Source organism: Cynara cardunculus (genome assembly GCF_001531365.2).
Source record: "Cynara cardunculus var. scolymus isolate 2C chromosome LG 15, CcrdV1, whole genome shotgun sequence".
Lineage (NCBI taxonomy): Eukaryota > Viridiplantae > Streptophyta > Magnoliopsida > Asterales > Asteraceae > Cynara > Cynara cardunculus.
In genome coordinates this window covers 6858015-6879404 of record NC_037542.1, presented here as the reverse complement: position 1 = coordinate 6879404, position 21390 = coordinate 6858015, and the positions used below count along the sequence as shown (strand labels likewise).

Here is a 21390-nt window from a genome sequence, read left to right as displayed (position 1 = left end):
GGGCGGCAGCACGAGGCGGTAGCCTGGGTTAAAAAAAAAACCTTTTTTACACTAAAATGTTGTATAAGTTTTTATAATATTTATTTTTAAAATTGATTATCAAAATAAACAGTAAATATTACACTTACTTGAAAAACTTATAAAATCGATACGGATAAACTAATGTTTTTTAGAAAAACATAACCGATGGGACTTAATCAAGGTTCTGAATACCTTAAGGAGTGACATGATGGCAAGACAAAATCTCAAGCCTTAGAAATCACAACGACATCACTGCATTTTTCAAGGTGTGACTTATGTCAGCAAATAACGACCTTAACCGATTCTTACCCTATCCGATCCGATCCGATCCAGGTCCCGATCCGGTTTTTACCATCTCTACCTTGAGCGTAGAGGTATATTTGGGCCCAACACAAAGAATCCATTATCAAAACCCCCTTTTTAAGTGTTCGCGGGTTGACAATTCTTTGTCCCGCCAAAATTCTGAGTCCTTTTTATAAATTCCTCCCCAATTCTTCTTCCGTGGATCTGATTCAACTTCAATCGGTTGCAATTAGTGAAGAATTTTGATTCTTCTTCATTTTCGCCTTAGAGTTTTGTTTAATTCGGGGCAAATCAACAGAGAGATCAGGAGGTTATCAACCATCTTGAAGAAATACTCATGAGTGCTGTAAATCTAACCAACGTTAGTGTACTAAACAATCCAGCCCCCTTTCTCAGCCCTTTTCAGTTCGAAATCTCGTACGAGTGCTTGCTTCCCCTTAAAGACGGTAACTTTCTATCTATCTACGCAACTTTTGTTTACTAATTCGATTGCTCGTCTCGATCGAGGAACGTTCATGTATTTCCATGTGGTTTCATTCTGTTTCGAACGATTGTTTGTGTATAAACTTGAAACTCAAACGCGATCCGGGGGATTTGATGAATCTTCATCTGATATAAATGCACGTATTTTGGGGCCAACAGTTTGAAGATTTGCTTGTGTGGGTCTTTTAGGTATGTATTAGAGCTGGAAAGGGTTTGCGGTGGATCTCAGGCTCTTGAGGTGATTTTATGACTAATAAAGTGGAGATTAAGGGAACTAATATTAGCTTGAGGTCTATGTTTTGATTTTAAGATATGACTTGAAAGAGCCAAAGTGGTTTTTGAAAAACCATTTTTGTTTCTCTCTCTTATAAGAGAAGTTGCTGAGGTTGTTCAAGACTTCGGGGTTGTTTGTTTACCTCTTAATATTTCCATTAAGATGTAACCACTGAATCGTTAAGAAGTGAATCTTGTTTGGCCAAAAAAAAGTCCGTCTCTTAATGGTTCTAAAACCATCGGAATGATTTTGTATCCTAGATCTCCCTTGACCATTAAGATCCCTAATTTCATCGTACACAAATACTAAACAATTATATTTCATTTTGCACTGTATCAGGAGAGCCTCTTAATCATTCTGACCACTTAATCATTTTGCATTAAACCATTCAGCAATTGCCAAAGAACCCCTTTAAGTGGTTAGGACTTTCTAAGATGATTTGGATCAAACGACCAAAATCTATGTGGGTATAGGAATATGCTCAAGGCTTTAGTTTCGAATGCCGTAAAATGTTAGGTTATACCCTAGTGGGGGAACTTGCAGCAATTTCTTCTCTAGGTTGGTTGCTTAATGTGTGCAGATATTTCTCTCGCAATGTCTTAATACTTTGTTAGAAATTCAGTCAAGCTTATTATGACTACTTCTCAGAAACTATGGTCTTCGGAATGTGATGGTCAGTGGTGGATCTAGGAAATTAATGGGATGGGAGCACATTGGATGAGACTTGGGGGAGGCAAGCATATGGCCATATGGGACTGGGGAAAAACCATGTAAGACGAAGATAAAAATAGAAAAATTAAGCTAGTCAACAAACGTTTTTGGTCTTTGACTGGAGGCCATTCCCCCTGGTTCTTAACAGCTAGATCTGCCCCTGGTGATGGTTAACTTGTATGCAAAATTATAGTGGTAATTTCTAGTCTTGGCCATTTTCGATAGTTCCAATGCTTAGGTCTCACTGAATAGCTTTCTTTTTTTCTAATAAGTTATGATCCACATCCTTTTAATTAAGAAAAAAAAGAAGTAACTTGAAAGAAAGATACCAAAAGGATGAAATATTAGTTGTTTCCTTTACTCTTTTGTGGTGTTATTTTTGTAGAATTTTCTATCTGAATGCCACCATCCAGCCATTTTTTCACCCTTCTATGACCTTACAGATTTGGAATGGAAGCTAACTTATGTGGGATCTGCTGAGGACGAAACCTATGACCAGGTCCTCGAAAGTGTGCTGGTTGGGCCCATTAACGTTGGCAACTATCGATTTGTCTTTGAGGTAACCTCTTAGGTTCCATATCTTCAATCCTGGTTCTTTTTGTAAATCGTAAAACTGATTCAAGTGCTATTTTAGGCAGACCCTCCAGACGCCTTGAAAATCCGTGAAGAGGACATAATAGGTGTTACGGTCCTGCTATTGACGTGCTCTTATCTGGGACAAGAATTTGTTCGAGTAGGATACTATGTAAACAATGATTACGAGGATGAACATTTGAGAGAGGAACCTCCACAGAAAGTATTGATGGATAAAGTTCAGAGAAATATTTTGGCAGACAAGCCTCGAGTCACAAAGTTCCCAATCAATTTTCACCCCGAGAATCTTGAGCAATCGGATCATCCCCATGATTCGCCTGATATTGCAGCCGAGCAAGAACAACCCGACTTTTCACCTAATCATGCTTCTGAAACTTTGTTGGGTCAAGAAGTGAATCCTGCGAATTGTGAAACGAAAACTGAACATCTGCCTGCTCTGCTGTCTACTTGAAGATCCAGATTCTTGGATGATCTTGAGCATACCGGTTAACGGGCTTCTGGTTCGAGTTTGATGGTTAAATTTGTTTTCGTATTGTATCAAAAGAACAAAGGGTGTCATCGTTGTGCTGCTTACGTGATACTAGACACTAGTCGTGGCTATTTTTCTTGCCGTTGTCTTTTACTTTACACTCGCACTTTTGCACAAGCAATGAATCTTCTTGCCGTTCTACCCTTTCATGATAGAAGTAAGGTTTGCATACACACCATCTTTTCCGGACGTTGCTTTTGAACGGAGATATACAAGGTTTGTTTGATTTGATATCTAATTGTATGAAGATGTTTAATCAGACACCTATAGGTTAAACATTCTCCAATATTTTGATTTAACAACCAATCCATTTTTGGATACCAGTGACTGTGAGGTAAATTGTACACATCTCAACTAATTACTGAATCTTGAAGTTTTTTTTTTAAGGGTGTCCGGGCCAAAGCCCGACTAATCCCCGGCAATTATGGAGGCTAAACATGGCCCTACTTAAATGTCGCCAACACTCCTTTTCCAGGGTTCGAACTCGGGTTCATGACTATGTCATGTCCAAGCCTTTATCACTAGAATTATAACAGTCATTGAAAAACAGATTTAAATTCTTACTAGTTATAATACCCCTAAAAGATTAACCCATCATTAGCATTTTATTTTGATTAGCAAGTTAGAAAATGAGTTGGCATTTTTAAGGTAGTTACTATTAAAAACATCCGTGACTAAAAAACTTTGGTGAATGTTTGACAATTGTTGAATGGTTTGGTGTAAAATGATTAAGTGGTCAGAATGATTAAGAGGCTCTCACGATATAGTACAAAATGAAATATAATTGTTTGGTAATTGTGTACAATGAAATTAGGGCTTTTAATGGTTAAGGGAGATCTATGATACAAAATCATTCAGAGGGTTTTAGAACAATTAAGAGACAAACTTTTTTTTTTTGCCAAACAAGATTAATCTCTTAACGATTCAAAGGTTGTCTTTTAATAAAATTATTAAGAGGTAAACAAACAATCCCTTTATATTATTCTTTTCTAATTTATATCAGTTTTGAAAATAATATATTTTAGCCAAAATTTTAACGTCTTATTCTTATCAATCAATTATATTAATATACGTAATAAAAAACATTATTTTAATTTTATCGGTCGAACAAGAATGATTTATTTTAACCTTAAAGAATGATTTGTTTTAACTTTAAAATTCGATAAAGTAATTTTTAAAATTGAAGCGATTTACCAAGTATTTGGGGGGATTTTTACATAAATAATCATTTCACAAAATTAATTTCACTTTTTAGTCATTTTAAAAACCTTTTTCATTAAATAGGCAAAATTTACAATGCGTAAATTTTGTTTTCAGGCAAAAAAAAAAAAGTTAATTTACACAGAAAAAAGGAAGAAAATGAGATTTTAAGCAGAAAATGCGTGAAGTTTCTAATAGATTAAAAATTTACAATTTTACATCTTATAGTTAGTTATTTTATTTATTTTATATTTTTTTATTTTACATCTTTAATATATTAACTAAACTACATAAAAAATATGTTTTTTTTACAAATTACATTATTATAATTGTTTCGTCAACAAGTCCATAAGGAACCCAATATTAAATATATTTAAATTTAATCTTATATTATTAAATATAAATTCACATACGAATTATTTCTAAAACTTACATTTTCTATCCTTATGACTACTTATTTAATCTGTAACTATAAAGATATAAAATGTAATTATTGTTGATCCTCTTTTAATGATGATCCTTTTAGATAAAAAAAAATATTCTTTTTATTCAGTTTTAATGATAATCACTTAGTTTGTTCGGTGATCGCCAAACAAATATTGTAAAAGATAAGTATTTTACAAGAAGAGAAAACCCTACTAATTTGAAATTGACAAACCGAAAGAAAAAGTCTCTAAAATAAATTTTGTGAAACATGTATTTGCTTAAATCTGGGAGGAGGGATAGGGTTGACTTACGACCTTGCTTCTGGTAATCGGTGTCTCAGTCTCTGAACCCTGGTAAAGACGCGGAGAGACAAGAGAATTGAAGAAATGGGTAAACAAGAGAAGGAGCGATTGAATCAGATACTAATCCACCACCTCAACTCCATCCATGAAACCTTCCAGGTTCATCTATGATTTACTTGCTGCTTATCTTTGATTTTTTCGATACTGATTTACTTTCACAAACTGATTCTAGGTTTTGGATCAATCTCCTCCATCTTCACTTGAGAAAGTAAGCTGGGATGACGTCGTCAAAATGGGACAACAGCTCTATAAACAGGCCACTACGGGTATGCTACTCCCGCTCCCTTCGATTTAATTATAAAGCTTTTCTCTGGAAATGGGTTTGAACTACTTTTGGTCTCAATTCTTGTATATGTTTGTAACTTGATGTTTGTGTGGGATACTGAACAAAACTTAGGGATCCTTCTTCACTTAGAATATCTTCTTGATATTTGAATTCAAACCATGATCCAAATTTACTACAGATTTCACAAAACAAGGGTACATATACAAGAGTTTTCTTTCCTCATATTGGAGATGTAATCATGTGATTAACAACATATTTTCAAATTCGGGCACTGTTTTTTCTCCTCCGTTTCTTTAAATTTTAGCAAGTAATGTCACCATTTAGTTACAGAGTTCTTTTTCGTAAGTGTAATTAAATACGGATCATCTCATGTATCCATTGTGTTTCGCGCCATTGGCCGGTTTTTGGCAGTTAACGGAGCTTATGCATAAATGAAACTAGTCCCCTGATCATATGTCTTTGTTAAATTTTTCTCATTTTGGAACTGTTGTCATTGAAATTTGACACTCATGTTTTAGTTTCTCTTTTAGTTCAAAAGTTTTTGTATTGTAAATACCTTCTTCTTAGTCTAATTAGTCATCACTTTTTTCTATAACCTACACACTTGTTTTGTCAAGTTTGAAGTTAAAAGAGTAAACGATATGACACATGAAAGTCAAATATGGATTTCAATTTATGGGATTAAGGGAACACAAAGTCATTGCATTATCCTTGTTTCTTCCTGGTATAATTGGTCGCTCACATTCCAATGAAAAGAATTGCTGAGATATGCAAACTATAACCTGTAATGAGAATAAAAACAAAGCTTTCCTAYTCATGTWGTTATTGTGATCTCRTTCGTCCTAGTCCATTTTGTGTATCTGCTAGTTTGTGATCTTCTTTTCTAGAGGTTGTTGCTTCTCTTGGCATATATTCATATACGAAGAACTCTAAACATGACGGTTAACGACCCCTTTTTGTATATTGTATGCTGCAAATCAAGATACGCAAGATCCTGGTTTCGGAGTTCCATGATTCATGTGTATCGCAGTTTACATATCCAACTTATAGCAAGTTTCTCTTTTTTGTTCATCTCCAAATGCAACTGTGGAAGTAAAGTTGTGTTGTGATGCTCTGTGTTTTTTAGGCTGTTCTTGCATAGAACAAAATTCTGTATCTATAGCAGAGTTTTCACTGTTCTTTTGAAAAGTTGAAAAAATTGAACACTGGAAACTTTGGTGTGCTTTGAAACACCAAAATTGATACTCATGATCCATAATTTCATATCTGAACACAGATCATTTTTGAGATACAAAACAAATTATAGTAATAGATGTATGGTAAAATTACTAACGAGTCTGAATGAGGATATACATGCAAAAGTAATTTTTAAGACCAGAATGAGTGGTGAACAGTCTTTAGTAGGTTTTGGTAGAAATGAGAACCATACAAAACTTAGAATGGTGGATGGCCTGATCTATAGACTATAATATGTTGGTGAGGACCGAAAACCACATAAAAAACATCACAAGAGCATTGTGAGACAATATTTTGTTGTTAGTAAATATATATCATGTTACACATACACAATAGTGATTGTAAAAATCTAAAAACTTGAAAATGACATTTAGATGGTTCAGTAATTTGCTTAAAGTCTTCTGATGTTACTAGGATTTTATTTTACTTTTAGATTTTGTAATCATACAAATTACAAAGATGAAGACCAACATCATTTATAAGCCAAATTCATATAGAAAACCGATTCTGCTATAGTTGTAGTACTTAAGATATGCATCAAAGTGAACTAGTGATTGCTTGCTACACTGAATTAATTTGGCTTCGCAAAACATCTTTATTTTGTTGAATTTTCCTACAAGACTTTTACTGATTTCTAGATATTAAAATGGTGGCATGCAAAGAGAAGTAGGGAGCATCATCTTTGGTGGATTGATTACATGTTCATATTTGCAGTTGGAATGCTTTGGAGTGGAGAAGGTCCGGATGCGAAGTCACTTGAGGAGAGCATGGGGGCATATTCTAATTTGCTACAGGGCTTCCTTTTGCTTTCACATGGAAGTATGATCGGTGCAGGAACTACACTTTCTTCTTGCATCCATGCATCCGTTAAGCAGGTTATAGATTGCAGCTTTATGTTGTTGAAGGAGTCGGTTGCTTCCTATGGTAATCTCACATTCTCTCTTTTATAGCACATGCTTCATAGCTTACATGTTGAAATATGCATATTGCAAAATAGGAATTTATGTTATTTCATTCAATGTAAGTTGCTTAGGGGCCGTTTACCAATTGCTTACCAGGTGAGCATGGCAAAGACCCATAATCTTACCCGGTAAAAGGCACAGTAAGGACTGATAAGTTTACCCATAAGTGAGGGAGAAGACTCTTACGTGGTAAGCGCTTACCGGGTAAAAGACGCAAACCAATAATCCATTTTGATGGTTGAGAATGTTGCCTGATAAGTTAAGTGAGGATAGTGGCTCTTGCCAGTAAGCGCTTCCCAGGAAAGCGTTTGTAAACGGCTCTTTAGTTTGTAAAAGAGATATCTATAGACATCTATACCAACGGCTCTTTAGTTTGTAAAAGAGATATCTATAGACATCTATACCAACGGCTCTTTAGTTTGTAAAAGAGATATCTATAGACATCTATACCATTTAATAAATGAATGTTATCATCAGCCTTAGTAAAGCATCTTTAAGGCACAGCTCAGAAACTTAGATTATAGATGATATGATGACATGAATTTTATCCTATGCTGTTAATTGTGGCGATATCTCGGATAGCGGACATTAGCAAAATAACGGTGGTCAGATTGCGGTAGCGCAATTTACCGCAATTTTGACCGGTATTTAGGGTCAATTGCGTTCGATATTAACGTTACTTTCTTTTTTTTGGGGGGGGGGGGGGGGTTGGGCTTTATTTTCAGTCTCTACTTTTAGATAGTTGGGCTTTATTTCCAATCTTTCCCTTTTTGGGCTTTATTTTCGGCCTCTATTTTTTGCCTAAACGAAGAAGTGAACGTATTAGATGATGTTGACTCAGATGCTGAACCTATTGCTTGTGATTAGCTCGTTTATGAACACTTTTCCTATTTTGCAAATGATATGTTTATGTAGGCATGTTATATATATAATTATATAATACTAAGAAATATTATTTGAACCGCTGTACCACCGCTACAACCGCTATTTCAAATAATTTTGTATTTTCACCTATAACAGCATAGATTTTATCTACTTCCTTCTACTTCCAGGTTTAGGCTATGTTTGACAAACTAGTTGTTGGCTGAAAAACTAGGTGTTGGTTGATAAGCTAGCCGTTAGCTGAAAAGCTAGTCATATGTGGTAAAAATTAGCTGATAAACTAGGTGTTGGTTAATAAGCTAGTTGTTATCTGATAACCTAGTCATATGTGGTAAAAATTAGCAGATAAGCTAGATGCCGATGTAAAATGACCTAAAAGTAAAAATACAAGGGACGTAATTGGAAAAAAAAAAGTGAAAAAATGCTCATGAAGCTGTTTGAGAAGCTATTTAAGGTATGGCATGAGTTTTATTAATTTGGAGTAATTGAACCAACATGATCTATGTATGTTTTCCATTAATGAACATGCTAAGGTTATTGATGTTTCTTCACCTCTTTTATTATGAATACGCAGGAAACAGCAGTAAAGCACATAAACTCTCGATTCCGCAGATCGTAGGCACTGTTTGGGAGGCGTGTTCCGCTCTTAAGAAGACCCCTGGGACAAACATTACTGCCATAGGCCGAGCAATGACTCAAATAGCCGTGTCCGTAAAAGATGTCCACCGTGAGATGAAGGAACTTAAGCCCGCTTCCTCCGACCCATCCGTCGAGATTTCCGACAAGGTTCCAAAACCTGAAAACGATACCCACGACAGCGACAACTCATCCGACGAAGAATTAGGCAGTGACTTGTCACCCGAAGAGATGAAAGTCACTGAATTGGCCATTGACGTCGTGTCTGAAACCCTTTCAACAATCAAAGAAATTATTCGCTCAATCACGGGTCTACTCAAGAATGCTCAAACTCCAACCGAGAGTAACCAAATGGTGGATTCTTTGGAGAGATTATTGACCAGCTGTCGAAACATGGGATTGCAGATAGATGAGATTGGAGCTTGTCTTTACCCTCCTCAGGAAGTTTCCGCCATTAAAACCGCTTCGGAGAAAATGATGAGCTTCGTTGGTGAAATGCAGGTAGAACTGGAAAACATCAAGGGATCATCGGACGCTTTTGTTCATGCGAGTAACGGTTTAATGAGTTCTTTGAGGCAGCTGGAGTCTGGATTAGGCTGCTCTTCTGATGATGAACTTGCGAGTGAAATGAAGAACCTTGATGTTGACGGTTAGACATAGATTCATCCATCTGGTATTAAACGGAGTCTTTTGAACCGAAGTTCATATGTTCAATTTTTTTTTTAAATACCGTGGATGTTGAGGCTAACTTGCTGATGAATGTATTACTATAGAAGTTTTGGGATGAAAAGGTCATGTTGATTTCAAGTTATATACCTGTTTTTGTTTAATCTTGTAGTTGCAATATAGCATTTATCATGCTGTTATATGTTATTCATGTTATTAACTTCAGTTGACTTTGAATGGTCAAATTAATTTAAATTTGACTTTAGAAAAAGTCAAAACAGATTTTTATCTTCAAGATCATTGTGAGGTACAGTTTTATCAAAGAGGTGATTGAAAAGCATGGATGGTCCAGACTATGTGAGGTACAACACTCTTACAAGTTAAACCTGGCTAGAGAAGTTTATGGATGGTCCACCGCATCCGGGTAAGTCACATTAGGCTGCATTAAAACTGTATTTTGTTATTTGAAAGGTACAAAAACTTACGGTCTCATTTATGGTATGCAAACAACTACAATGTTGTTGGTTTGTGATTCAGATTATACAGGTGATTGTGTCAGTTGGGAATCCGCTTCTAGTTATGTTTTAACAATAGGTGGAACATGTGTCGGTTGGAGATCTCTGTTATAGTTTCTTGTTGCATTATTGGTTACCGAACCTGAACTTATTGCGATGGTTGATTCTGTAAAAGAAGCGGTTCATTTACATGAACTCTTGGTTTGTTTGGGCTTGAAGCAGTCTAATGTAGGTATAATTATGATAGGCAGAGTGCGATTCATTTGGCTACAAATTTAGCGTTCAACTCTTGACTGAAGCACACTAATATAATTTATACGTTTCTGATATATTTTCATGATATGAAAGTGGCGTACTTGAAGAAAATCATCACTGAAGATAGTGCTGCCGATATGTTCACCAAGTTGTTATCGCCAGCTGAATTCGAACATTTCTCTACTTTGATTCAGCTCAGATTGTGTTAGTGTTGTTCACACTTTGTGGGAGAAATGAGGATATTACTACAGATGACATGACGACATCTTTGGGGGAGTTATTACTTGGTACGCGTTTTGGGTTGCTTATCATTTGTTATATATTAGGATTGCGCACTTCAGGATTTTTGCTTGTGACTTTTGAGGGGTGATGTCCAAGGCAAAACTCGTCACAGTCAAAATGCATTTTGCTACCTCATGCCTATCTTTATCCGTTATTGTTCGTGTTCGTTAATTTAGCCCGTGTTTTGGTTTTGTTGGGTGATTTGTATATCATGGTGGAATGTTGAAAAACTTGTTTTTAATGATGTTGTACACACTTAGAGCTCAAGGCATATTTGATAATTGATATGTTTATGTTTGTGGATCGATATGAATTATTATACTGCAAATTATGATAGTTAGATCTCGTCAATCCACATTTGTTGTATCGAGTCAATTTGCACCGTGGTTTATTGTTATCTGTTTGGGACCATAAATTACTTGGGAATACGATAATCAAACTGCGACCGACCTTGCAGGGCGAACGCGATTTAGCGATATTAAGGGAAGGGCAACTGCTACTTCAGGGTCGTGAGAGAGAAAAAAAACATTCTCTTTTGTCAAAGAAGTTAAAAGGGAAAGATGAGAAATTTATATAGTGAGGACTTAAAAAGACAAAAAGAGCCACTCACGTACAAGTTATGTGATAGCACTTAACGGTCCTTCATGGACGACGTCTATCATAAGGACCAAACGTGAAAAGAGATGCAACCAACAACGACACCAATGTAATAAATGAAGTTGGGGAATGAAAGTTGATTTCTAAGAATACCATAGGGACAAAACAAAGCGTCTTTATGTTGTAACCCTGCCACTCTTCCACCGTTATCACCACCTATCGAGAACTCATTGTGGTTTTTCATTTCGATTGCGATTAGGAGGGGGCATGGGTTAAAATGAAAAAAAAAGAGTGACATCTTTTGTCAAAAAGAGTTTAAAGGGAGATATAAAAGATTTACGCAGTGAGAACTTAAAAAAACAAAAGAGTCGTTCACGTGCAAGTCATGTGATAGCACTTAACGGTCCTTCAAGCTTGACATCAGTCATAAGGACCAAACGCAATACGAAATGCAACCAACAATGACCACCGACGTAATAAATGAAATTAAGGGATGAAATCCGATTTTCAAGCATACCCTAGGGACCAAATCTGTAGTTTACTTCTCTATAGATAGAAGCAACAAATGGTCTTTATGTTGTAACCCTACCAATTTTCCGCCGCTATCACCACCTGACGAGAACTCATTGTGGTTTCCCATTTCGATTGCGATTTGGATTCAAGACTTTTATTGCCACAACAACTAATGGTAAGTTTGATCTTCCTTCGATCATTAGTTTAGATCAAGACAACATCACATAGGTTTACGACATGAAAGGGGAAATTCCTCTGTTTTTTAAGATCTTGGTTTCATGGTGATGTTTTAAATATGATAGGATCCAAGAGCGATATTCTTCCCCTTTTTGTTGGAATTGGTAGTCTCGGAAATGCGATTCTTGCTCAATTAAAGGGATATCATTTGACTAGATTTCGAATTCCAGATGATGTGTGGAACATAGATCTAGTTGAAGTTCCCATTATTAGTTGAGTAAAGAATGTCTAAGTATGCTAGTTATAATAAATAGAGTAAATTAAAGTTTTCGTTCCTGGGATTTCACGAAAAATTTAGGCTTTGTGCATATGATCTTCATTGATTACGGATATCATCACTGTGGTTCACAATTGCTTTCGTTTTTTTGTTTCTAGTCTAACTCCACTAAAAAATTTCAATTTGGGGAGTGTTTTCATTCACGGGACAAGCCTTCGCAGCACCCAAGGAAAAGGTGATTGTGTTGTGATTGTATGTAATTTATTTCACCTTGGAAACTCAGATTTGAACCCAACACTTCCATTCTCTATATTTTGCTGAACCTGGAAAACCTAGAAACAAGTTTTCTCCTTTGGTTGAATCTTAGCCCCATCGTCATTGGGGTTGGTCGTCCCAAAAAACAATTGAAGCCTTATTCCCTAGGTTACAGTTTTCTCTGTCAACCGTAACACCCCCCTGCTAAACAGTTACTTAGCAACCACCAAAACCTAATCTACCAAAGCCATTCCAGTGACCAACATCTTGATTAGAGTTCCGAAATCCGAAACAATGAAATGGTGGTAGGACTCATTGACACCGCTATCACTAGCATCCCCGAACTAGCCTTTGTCAAAACCATATGATACCCAGTGTAATTTAATGTTTCCTCTACTACTACGATTCTAGAGTTTCCATTGTCAAAACCATCCAAAAACTGAAATTCGGCCTTGTTTCACGTTTTTGATGCATGTCATTCGAAAGTGAGTTGAATACGGTATATGAGGAGGGGGTCGGAGATCGAAGTAGTGGACGGTGGTTGGACAAGATCGATGGAGGAAAGGAAGAAAGTGGGTGGTATTATGTACTTATATATTAAGGGAGAGTTCAAATAGAAGTAGCCCGAAGGTTGAAAAGGTGGAAATGCAAAAAAATAGATGTAAACAGTTTAATAATATAAATGTCAAATTAAAGAGAATATATTTTTTTTTGTATAACTAGTTTGTTTTCAATTTTGGTCACATTTCACATATTTTTTTTTTATTAAAACAGATAAGGAAGGCTGTTATTTTTTGTTTTAAAAAATATTGTAACCACATTTTTAATCACATCATCCTAATCAAATCCATCTTATGAATGATATCTATACTATATTATAAAACATTTAATAAAAATTCTTAAAAAATCATTTTTTTTATGCATGAAGTATTGTTTATTGATGCATATTACTTAGAATTCAAGATTACAAGTAAATTATGTGTAAGTACATCTTATCAAAACTTCATTTTTGAATTCGTATAACTAACTGTAGATAAACATAATCAAATACATGATAAACATCTTATTTCAAACATAAAGATAATCAAATACAAGATAAACATATCATTTTAAATATAAAAAAAATTAAAATATAATTAGGATAATCATTTAGTTCTAACATGATACTTAATTATTATCTTTATAAAAAAGTTATAGTATTAAACCAAAAATAAATTACTTCGTTACTAAATCTAAATTAAATTATAATACAAATTTTAATTATAGAAATTACACAAAAAAACAAAGACTTTTAAATAGTTAATTTGATACTAATATCAATATATATTTTTTAAGTTTTATGATATCTTCAAATTTATATTTCTTTCAAAAATATAAACATTATCGCTTTCTCAAAACCACATAAAACCGTATTATATTCGATAGAGACAGAGAATAAAACGAAACATTAAAATCAAGATATATTTCGCTGCATTATGCAAGCACTCTTCTAATATGTTCTAATGTTTCCAGCTTTTTGTTATTTCCATTCGAACCTCCTTGTTATATATATTTTATTAACTAGTTATGCATGCAAACAATGCAATTTATTGTAAATGGAGAATAAATAATTTCTTATCAGAAAAGGAAATCCCAAATTTTTGCTTTGATAAAATAGAAATTAAAAGAGTGGTGTTTGTATATGTCTTCTAATTTTTTATTAACCTGGATATCCAATTCGCTATATGAGCTGACTAATTCCAGGGCGACCAACTATTTTGTAGATACCCGAAGTCATCGCATTTGAACCTTTGTGGCCACAAGAGGATTTTTATTCCTCCTTGAATTTGAACCTGAGACCTCCTGGTACTTTTGATTTGGAGCCAAGCTCAAACCAATTAGGCACCACCCTTGTGGTTAATGTCTTCTAATTTGAAAATAGAAAAAAATTATTTGATGTCAAATTAGAGATTAAAATATTCACGTTTTTGGGTATAATTTGTTTTATTTTAAAATTTTATTATAATATAAATATTTTAGATTTAAAAATAAAGATGTAATTTATTTTAGGATTCAACAAGAATCAGTTTTTGTTGATGAAAAAGTTGATTGTACAACAAGAACCGTCGTGCAAAATCAATACAAATCAAAATCCCAAATTGAATTCAAACAAAAAACGAATACTTATCAAAAACTTAAATCAATTTCAAACAATAATCAATAGTATATATATATATATATAGATAAATTAGTTTGTGGTAACTGTTAAAATATTAATGCAAGGATGTTTTAATAATCAATAGTATATATATTAGTTTGTGGTAACTGTTAAAATAATCAATAGTATATATATATATATATATATATACCAAAAATTACCAAATTTATAAATTTCATAATTTATCTATTGATTTGTGGTTAATATTGGTTCTCACAGTTACCACAAACAACCTAGTTCTCCCTTGAATAGGCCCCTATATATATATATATATATTGTTATGTTCAAATGACAAATACACAAATATTGAGATTGGGAGAAGCAATCTCAACTAATAGTTTAGAATTTTGATTTTCAATACTTTTCATTGGTCATTTGAAATGTAAATAAACACAAAAGATCCCAACCAACCAATATCAGACGGTGATAATTAATTGTATGTCGGTTCATATGTGAATATGTGAATCCTACCATAGATTCACTTGTGAATATTAATCATAGCTTGTACATGGATCAATTTCAAACTTATAACCGAAATTCTGAATTAGTTTAAGATTCATATATGAACACGTGAAGCATTAGCTTAATAAGTAAATGTAACATAGATTCACATGCGGACCGTAACATAGATTCACATGTGTATCGTAACATAGATTCACATCTGAATCTTAATTATACCTTCTACATGAATCAATTTACAACTTATAATCAAGATCGTGAATCAACTTATATTTATATATTTTGCCCTTAACATCTTGGTCATTGACTTTTTTTTATCTAATGATTAAGATCTTTTCTCACATTCTCGACACTTTTGGGGCTTCAGATTGAACCATCCCTTGTGTTATATTGTATTATATTCTATGGTATTATATTGTATTGTACTGTACTGTATTATAGTGTACTGTACTGTATTATATTATATTATATTATATTATATTATATTATATTATATTATATTATATTATATTATATTATATTATATTATATTATATTATATTATATTATGGATTAGGTCCCTCAACCTAACTCTGTTAATTTTAGTTTCATTTTATCAAAGGCATTTCGATCTTTTTATCCAATGCTTAAAAGATCATTTTAAATACCCAATTATACACCGATATATTTCACCTTCCAGCTCAAAACCAATACATTTGGTTGTGTTCTTCACTTGCCACTAAGATTCTCACCATTGATTTTAAATGGGTTATTATTGGTTTTTATTTCTTGCCCAAAATTCACCATTAAACTCATTCATAATCTGGTTGGTTAGAACCAGTAACTAGTTCTACAACTTAGAAAAACTGCCTCATAAAAGCAGAAAACTATTAGGTTAGCGTCTCCTGCCGAGCTATCTTGTCAGTTGTCTTCTTTTGTTGCTGCTCCAAAGCTGCCCTCCTTCTTTGTTCAGTCTCCAACATATCCTTATAGCTTATCAGCTTCTCATTTAACGTATCTACTTGTAATTATTCAACATTTGACAAACATTCAACAATATTAGGTTATAAATGATTAAAAAATAATATGCATATATTATTATATACTATATGAAACATACCTCTCTTGATCGATTTACGTACGAGCTCCCGCTGCTACTACTAGTGTCAGGATCACCGGTCATAGCAAACTAGGGATCTTGATCAGTCTCAAGTCCAAACAAGCAGGAATGGTGCTCGGATCTGAGTCAACTTATGTATCCTCCCTAAGTCGTGCATATGTTTCCTACTATTTACCAAAACAAAATATCTCAGCTAACTCGTAGACAATTTGGCAGCATAATGATTGCAATTCAAACATATGTTACCTACTTTAACAAATACATGCAAGTCTAACGCATGCCTAGCAATGACAACCCAAACTGATAGCTATCTAACCTGTAAAACTACCCAATCCTATACAACAATTAACTCGGCTAGAAAAATTGAACTTACTGCCACTCTAGCCACCTTGCGGATTGATTACACCCAGAATGGGCTTCCTGTTGGTGTAGTAGATCCTCTCAAAAAGCTCAGCAACAGTGGGCTTACGGCCCTATGCATCTTTCTACAATAGACAACTTAAATTGTTAGTAGACAACAACATCATATATATTCACAAACTATATACAATATAGTAAATGATAAATTACCATGTGATCACGATGTTTAACAACATTAATCGATCCCCCGGTGTGCCTGTGTGACATCCTCTCATACTGTGTGGCCTGATTGGCCATAGATTGATGCCTAAACGTGCCAGTATCCCACACCTATTAAGACATAACACATAAATCAATATAAAATTGATTACAAAGTATTACAATGATTCAACCACGTAACTGGTCAATCATCTCTAGCCAATGCGTCTTTGGGATCCAGTCCGGGTGGTGTCCACTAAAAGGCGTGAAGTCCTAACTGTCTAAGGTCACCCCATCTATGTCTAATCCCTGTATCTAGGACCATTTACATGTATCCTCATCTGGTCCGGGTACCTATTCCACAAGGTGTGACATAAGGCATTGTAAACGTTTGCCTCCATCTCCGGTCCCATCTAAACTTACCAAATGCATTGTTTGTATTAAGCAACAAAATTACAACAAATAGTTTGTATTGAAAGAGAAAGAAAGAGTTAGGCCTTTTGTCAAGATGAGTATACCTTGTTTCCACCATAGGTGTGAAATCATTTTTTGAAACTGGCCTCCAAAAAAAGTTAAAAAGGAGAAATGAAAGGTTTATATAATGAGGACATAAAAAGACCATAGAGCCAATTGTGTTCAAGTCATGTGGTAGCACTTAACGGTCCTTCGTGGAAGACATTAGTCATAGGGACCAAAAGAGAAACAAAAAACAACCATAATGACCACCACGATAATAAATGAAGTTCAAGGATGAAAGTTGATTTCTGAATATTACACATGGACCAAAACTGTAATTTATTTCTATATAAATAGAAGTAACAAAGGGTCTTCATGTTGTAGCCCTACCATTCATCTGTCGCTAACACCGTCTGACGAGAACTCATCGTCGCTTTCATTTCTATTTCAATTTGGATTCAGAACTCTCGTCGTGGATGACAACTTATGGTAAACTTTTTCTTTCAATCATCGATTTGAATCTCTATATCAACACATAAGTTTTTTTTATTAACCTGGATAGCTAACCCACTATGCGAGCTGACTAATCCCAGAGCGACCACCTGCTTTGCAAATAGCCCGGAGTCACCGCATTTGAACCTCCGTGGCCACAAGGGGATTTTTATTCCTCATTGGATTTGAACCTGGGACCTCCTGGTACTTTTGACCTTTGGAGCCAAGCTCAAACCAATCAGACACCACCCTTGTTTGCAATGAAAGGGGAAACTTCCTCTATTTCGGTAGATCTTGTTTTCTTGAGGAGAAATTTGAACAGGATTAGATCTAAGATCGAACATCTTCTACCTTCTGTTGGAATTGGTGGTTTCGGAAATGTAATTTTTGCTCAATTAAAGTATAAGGGCGGATATCTAACTAGATTTCTCTTCAGGGATGACGCGCAGAACACATATCTAGTTGAATTCGTCGTTATACCTTTTGAGTATAGAAAATCTATGTAGCTAGATACTATAAATAGAGCAAACATGGTTTTCATTCTTGTCGTATCATGAAAATTCAGTTTTCTTCTCGGTCTCGATTAATTAGACTTCTGTCATCGCGGTTCTCAATTCCTTCAATCAAAGGGTTGGCGAATTCCGGTGGTGAAACTTACCAGGATGACTGGTCATGTGTACGAGAGTGAAAACTCACGATTTGATTTGAAAATGGATCATCGTCTATTACTCTAAAAAGGTGAAAGAAGAACCAAAACTTTGGGGCTAGAAAGGAATAAATCTAACTCACTTGCATTGCTACTGCCAACACCACTGGAGTTCCTACTGTCAAAACCATTCAAAAATTATGATGTGGACAATTTTTATGTTTCTTGATGGACATCGATCGAATGTGAGTAACAAATATTCTAGAGGAAGGGCTAAAGATCCAAATGGTGCTAAAGATCCAAATGGTGCTAAAGATCGAAGTGGTGGTCAATGGTCAGATACGATATACGGTAAAGATGAAGAACTGGGGGTGTTTATCGACTCTGAAAACGGAAGAATAGTGGGAAGGATAGAATGTCAAGGAGAGATAAAAGAGAATAGAGTGTTATGTACTAGGAGTGGTTTCAAACAGAAACAATCAAATGGTTGGAAATACAAAAAATGAAAAATTATAGCAATATGGATGTCGAATTGAAAAAACGCTTAATTTTATATATAATTTATTTGTTTCAATTTTCATTATATGTCGTTTATTTCCAATAATGGGGGGGTTATTTTTGTTTGAAAATAATATCGTAACCTTATTTTTAACCATGTCATTCGGTTCAAATCCATCTTACGGTGGAGATCTTTTTCCAAGTTTCTAACCTTTTGTTGTTTTCATTTCAACGTCCTATTATATATTTATATATAATATAATAATATAACTTTTATTTTTTTTACAGAACATTAGATACAATGGTAAAATGACCAAAATGTTATTGATTAATGATTTTTTTTAAAACAAACTTAGCATAAGGGCGAAAATATCAATCGATTGCTAACCATATTGACAAAAACCATAATTTCTAAAGATCAGGGATGAAAATCGTAATTTTCAACAAATCATAGGGTCTAAAATTGTAATTTTCTCTCATAAAATATTGTAAGATTCATTCTTATGTTGCTAAACAAAATATTCGTATCTTATAAATACCTAAACGTGTCATAAAATTATTAAATGAAAGGGAAATATGCATATTAAAGGATTCATGAGTAAAAAGTTTAATCCAAATGCAAATTTGTTGATTAAAGCTAATTAGATAACTATTAAGGGGTTGTTTACTAAATACTTATCCGGTAAGTGTTTATCGGGTAATTTTTCTTATCAGATGAATATGGTAACGGTCAAATTTTGCCGGTAACAACAAAGATGAAGATGGAGAGTTTTACTCGGTAAGTGAGAGTGACGACTCTTGTTCGGGTAAGTGCTTACCGGGTAAATTGTTGCATACAATATCACTTTGATGTACTATAATCTTATCCAGTAAAATAAATTATAGTGTTGACTCCACATTAAACGCTTACTGGGTAAGCATTAAGTAAACGGTCCAACATGTTAACCTTGTAAGATCAATTGCTTTCAAATTTTTCAAAGATAATAGTCGAGTCAGATAAAATGTTATTGCAACCATTTTGGTTTTTGGTTAATGAAGAGCGTCGATGAGGATTGATTGGTTTGAGTTTGACTCCAAATGTCAAAAGTATCAGGAGGTCCTAGGTTCAAATCCAAGGAGGAATAAAAAAAACTCTTGTGGCCACAGAAGTTCAAATGCGGTGACTCCGAGCTATCTGCAAAGCAAGTAGTCGTCCTGAAATTAGTCGGCTCATATAGTGAGTTGGATATCCAGGTTAATTAAAAAGGGGAAACAGGTGTAGTATTGTCTCTTAAAAGATTGTATAGAATGATCCATCATTGTTTGACTAAATCCATAGGATGATAGGAATGGTCAACATAATTAGAGGAATTCAATGTTTTTAAGAGAATGAAGGAAACACATCATAAAATTTAATAAGGAAATTCATCATTCTAATTATTCACCCCCCCTTTCTTTTACACCTCCATTTGATGGGCTTCAAATAGATTTTTAGTAGGCATGGAAATGGCCCCCGATCGTTGAGGAATCCGGTCCGTCCGTTTCGGTCGGGGACGGGGATTTCCCGCTAAATCGGGGATGGGGACAGAGACGGGGATCTCCGTTTGTCTCAAACCGGGGATGGGGACGGTTTCAACTAAAACGATATTTCATAATTTCCTATTTTCTAACTAGGTTTATAATCTAAAATTGTTATTTTTTGGATGTTAATATGTAATATTTTGGATGTTAATATGTAATATTTTGGATGTCAAGTCAAAATACAATTACTCGATAAGTTTTATATATTATTCGGTATGGTTTTATATTACTCAATATATTTTGGTACATGTGACTTTAAGTTTTTTTGAATTTAATTGAATTTTTTTGGTTTTAGGTTATTAGTTCTTATATGAGGTTGTGGTTTTTTTTCTATTAAATTAAATTCATTTTGGTTTTAGGTTGATTGAAAATGTTTGAGATTTAAACATGTATAGTCTCTCACATATTTAATTTAGAATAACTTATATAAACCGGGAAAAACATCATCGTTTCCCCGTTGGGGATATGATTATATTCCTCGGCAGAGATGGCGACAGAAACGGGGATAAAGATAAGTAATCGGAGATGGGGACAAGGATTGAGGTCCTCGTCCCGTCCCCGTCCCATTCCCATGCCTAATTGTTAGAGACTCCTTGTACATGAATTCTCAAGTTTATATCAATTATAAAAACGTAAAATACATATTAAAATAAACACCAAGATATTATAATTCAACTTTTTTATTTTATATATTAATATTTTTATCATTTTTATAATTAATAAAAGTAATGTTCATATTAATAAAGATTTATATGAGAAAGAAATTAACTTATAACATATTAATTAAAATAATTAAAAAAAGAGAAAAAAAAAGAACAAATTAATAATTCATGTTAACAATTTTTAATACAAATGAATAAGAAAAGCAAAAAAGACAAATAAAACAAAAACAATGTAATGATTATAGGGAAATTTATAAAAATAACCGGTTTACACAACCCTTTGCCACAAAATAACCACATTTTAGAGGTTTTGCCAAAATA

The 21390-nt window shown here is 34.1% G+C and overlaps 2 protein-coding genes across 2 annotated transcripts; both read left to right on the top strand.

Annotated features, from left to right (window-relative positions):
* The first annotated feature begins 501 nt into the window (after positions 1-501).
* Positions 502-2923, top strand: LOC112528090 (probable histone chaperone ASF1A). Its single transcript, XM_025139011.1, has 3 exons — positions 502-770; positions 2236-2351; positions 2427-2923. The coding sequence occupies exons 1-3, from the start codon at positions 662-664 to the stop codon at positions 2835-2837; spliced, it is 636 nt and encodes a 211-aa protein (XP_024994779.1). The 5' UTR covers positions 502-661; the 3' UTR covers positions 2838-2923.
* Positions 2924-4829: 1906 nt separating this feature from the next.
* Positions 4830-9768, top strand: LOC112528379 (cyclin-D1-binding protein 1-like). The gene is made up of 4 exons (XM_025139396.1): positions 4830-5002; positions 5076-5169; positions 7140-7349; positions 8844-9768. Exons 1-4 carry the CDS (start codon positions 4928-4930, stop codon positions 9557-9559), a joined length of 1095 nt encoding a protein of 364 aa, XP_024995164.1. The 5' UTR covers positions 4830-4927; the 3' UTR covers positions 9560-9768.
* The last annotated feature ends 11622 nt before the right edge of the window (positions 9769-21390 follow it).

Excerpts from the sequence above, each read along its gene's own strand:
- LOC112528090 (XM_025139011.1), top strand. The coding sequence starts at position 662 with ATGAGTGCTGTAAATCTAACCAACGTTAGTGTACTAAACAATCCAGCC. Across the intron at positions 771-2,235 it reads CTTGCTTCCCCTTAAAGACG|ATTTGGAATGGAAGCTAACT; the intron begins GTAACTTTCTAT and ends ATGACCTTACAG. Across the intron at positions 2,352-2,426 it reads ACTATCGATTTGTCTTTGAG|GCAGACCCTCCAGACGCCTT; the intron begins GTAACCTCTTAG and ends GTGCTATTTTAG.
- LOC112528379 (XM_025139396.1), top strand. The coding sequence starts at position 4,928 with ATGGGTAAACAAGAGAAGGAGCGATTGAATCAGATACTAATCCACCAC. Across the intron at positions 5,170-7,139 it reads CTATAAACAGGCCACTACGG|TTGGAATGCTTTGGAGTGGA; the intron begins GTATGCTACTCC and ends TCATATTTGCAG. Across the intron at positions 7,350-8,843 it reads GGAGTCGGTTGCTTCCTATG|GAAACAGCAGTAAAGCACAT; the intron begins GTAATCTCACAT and ends ATGAATACGCAG.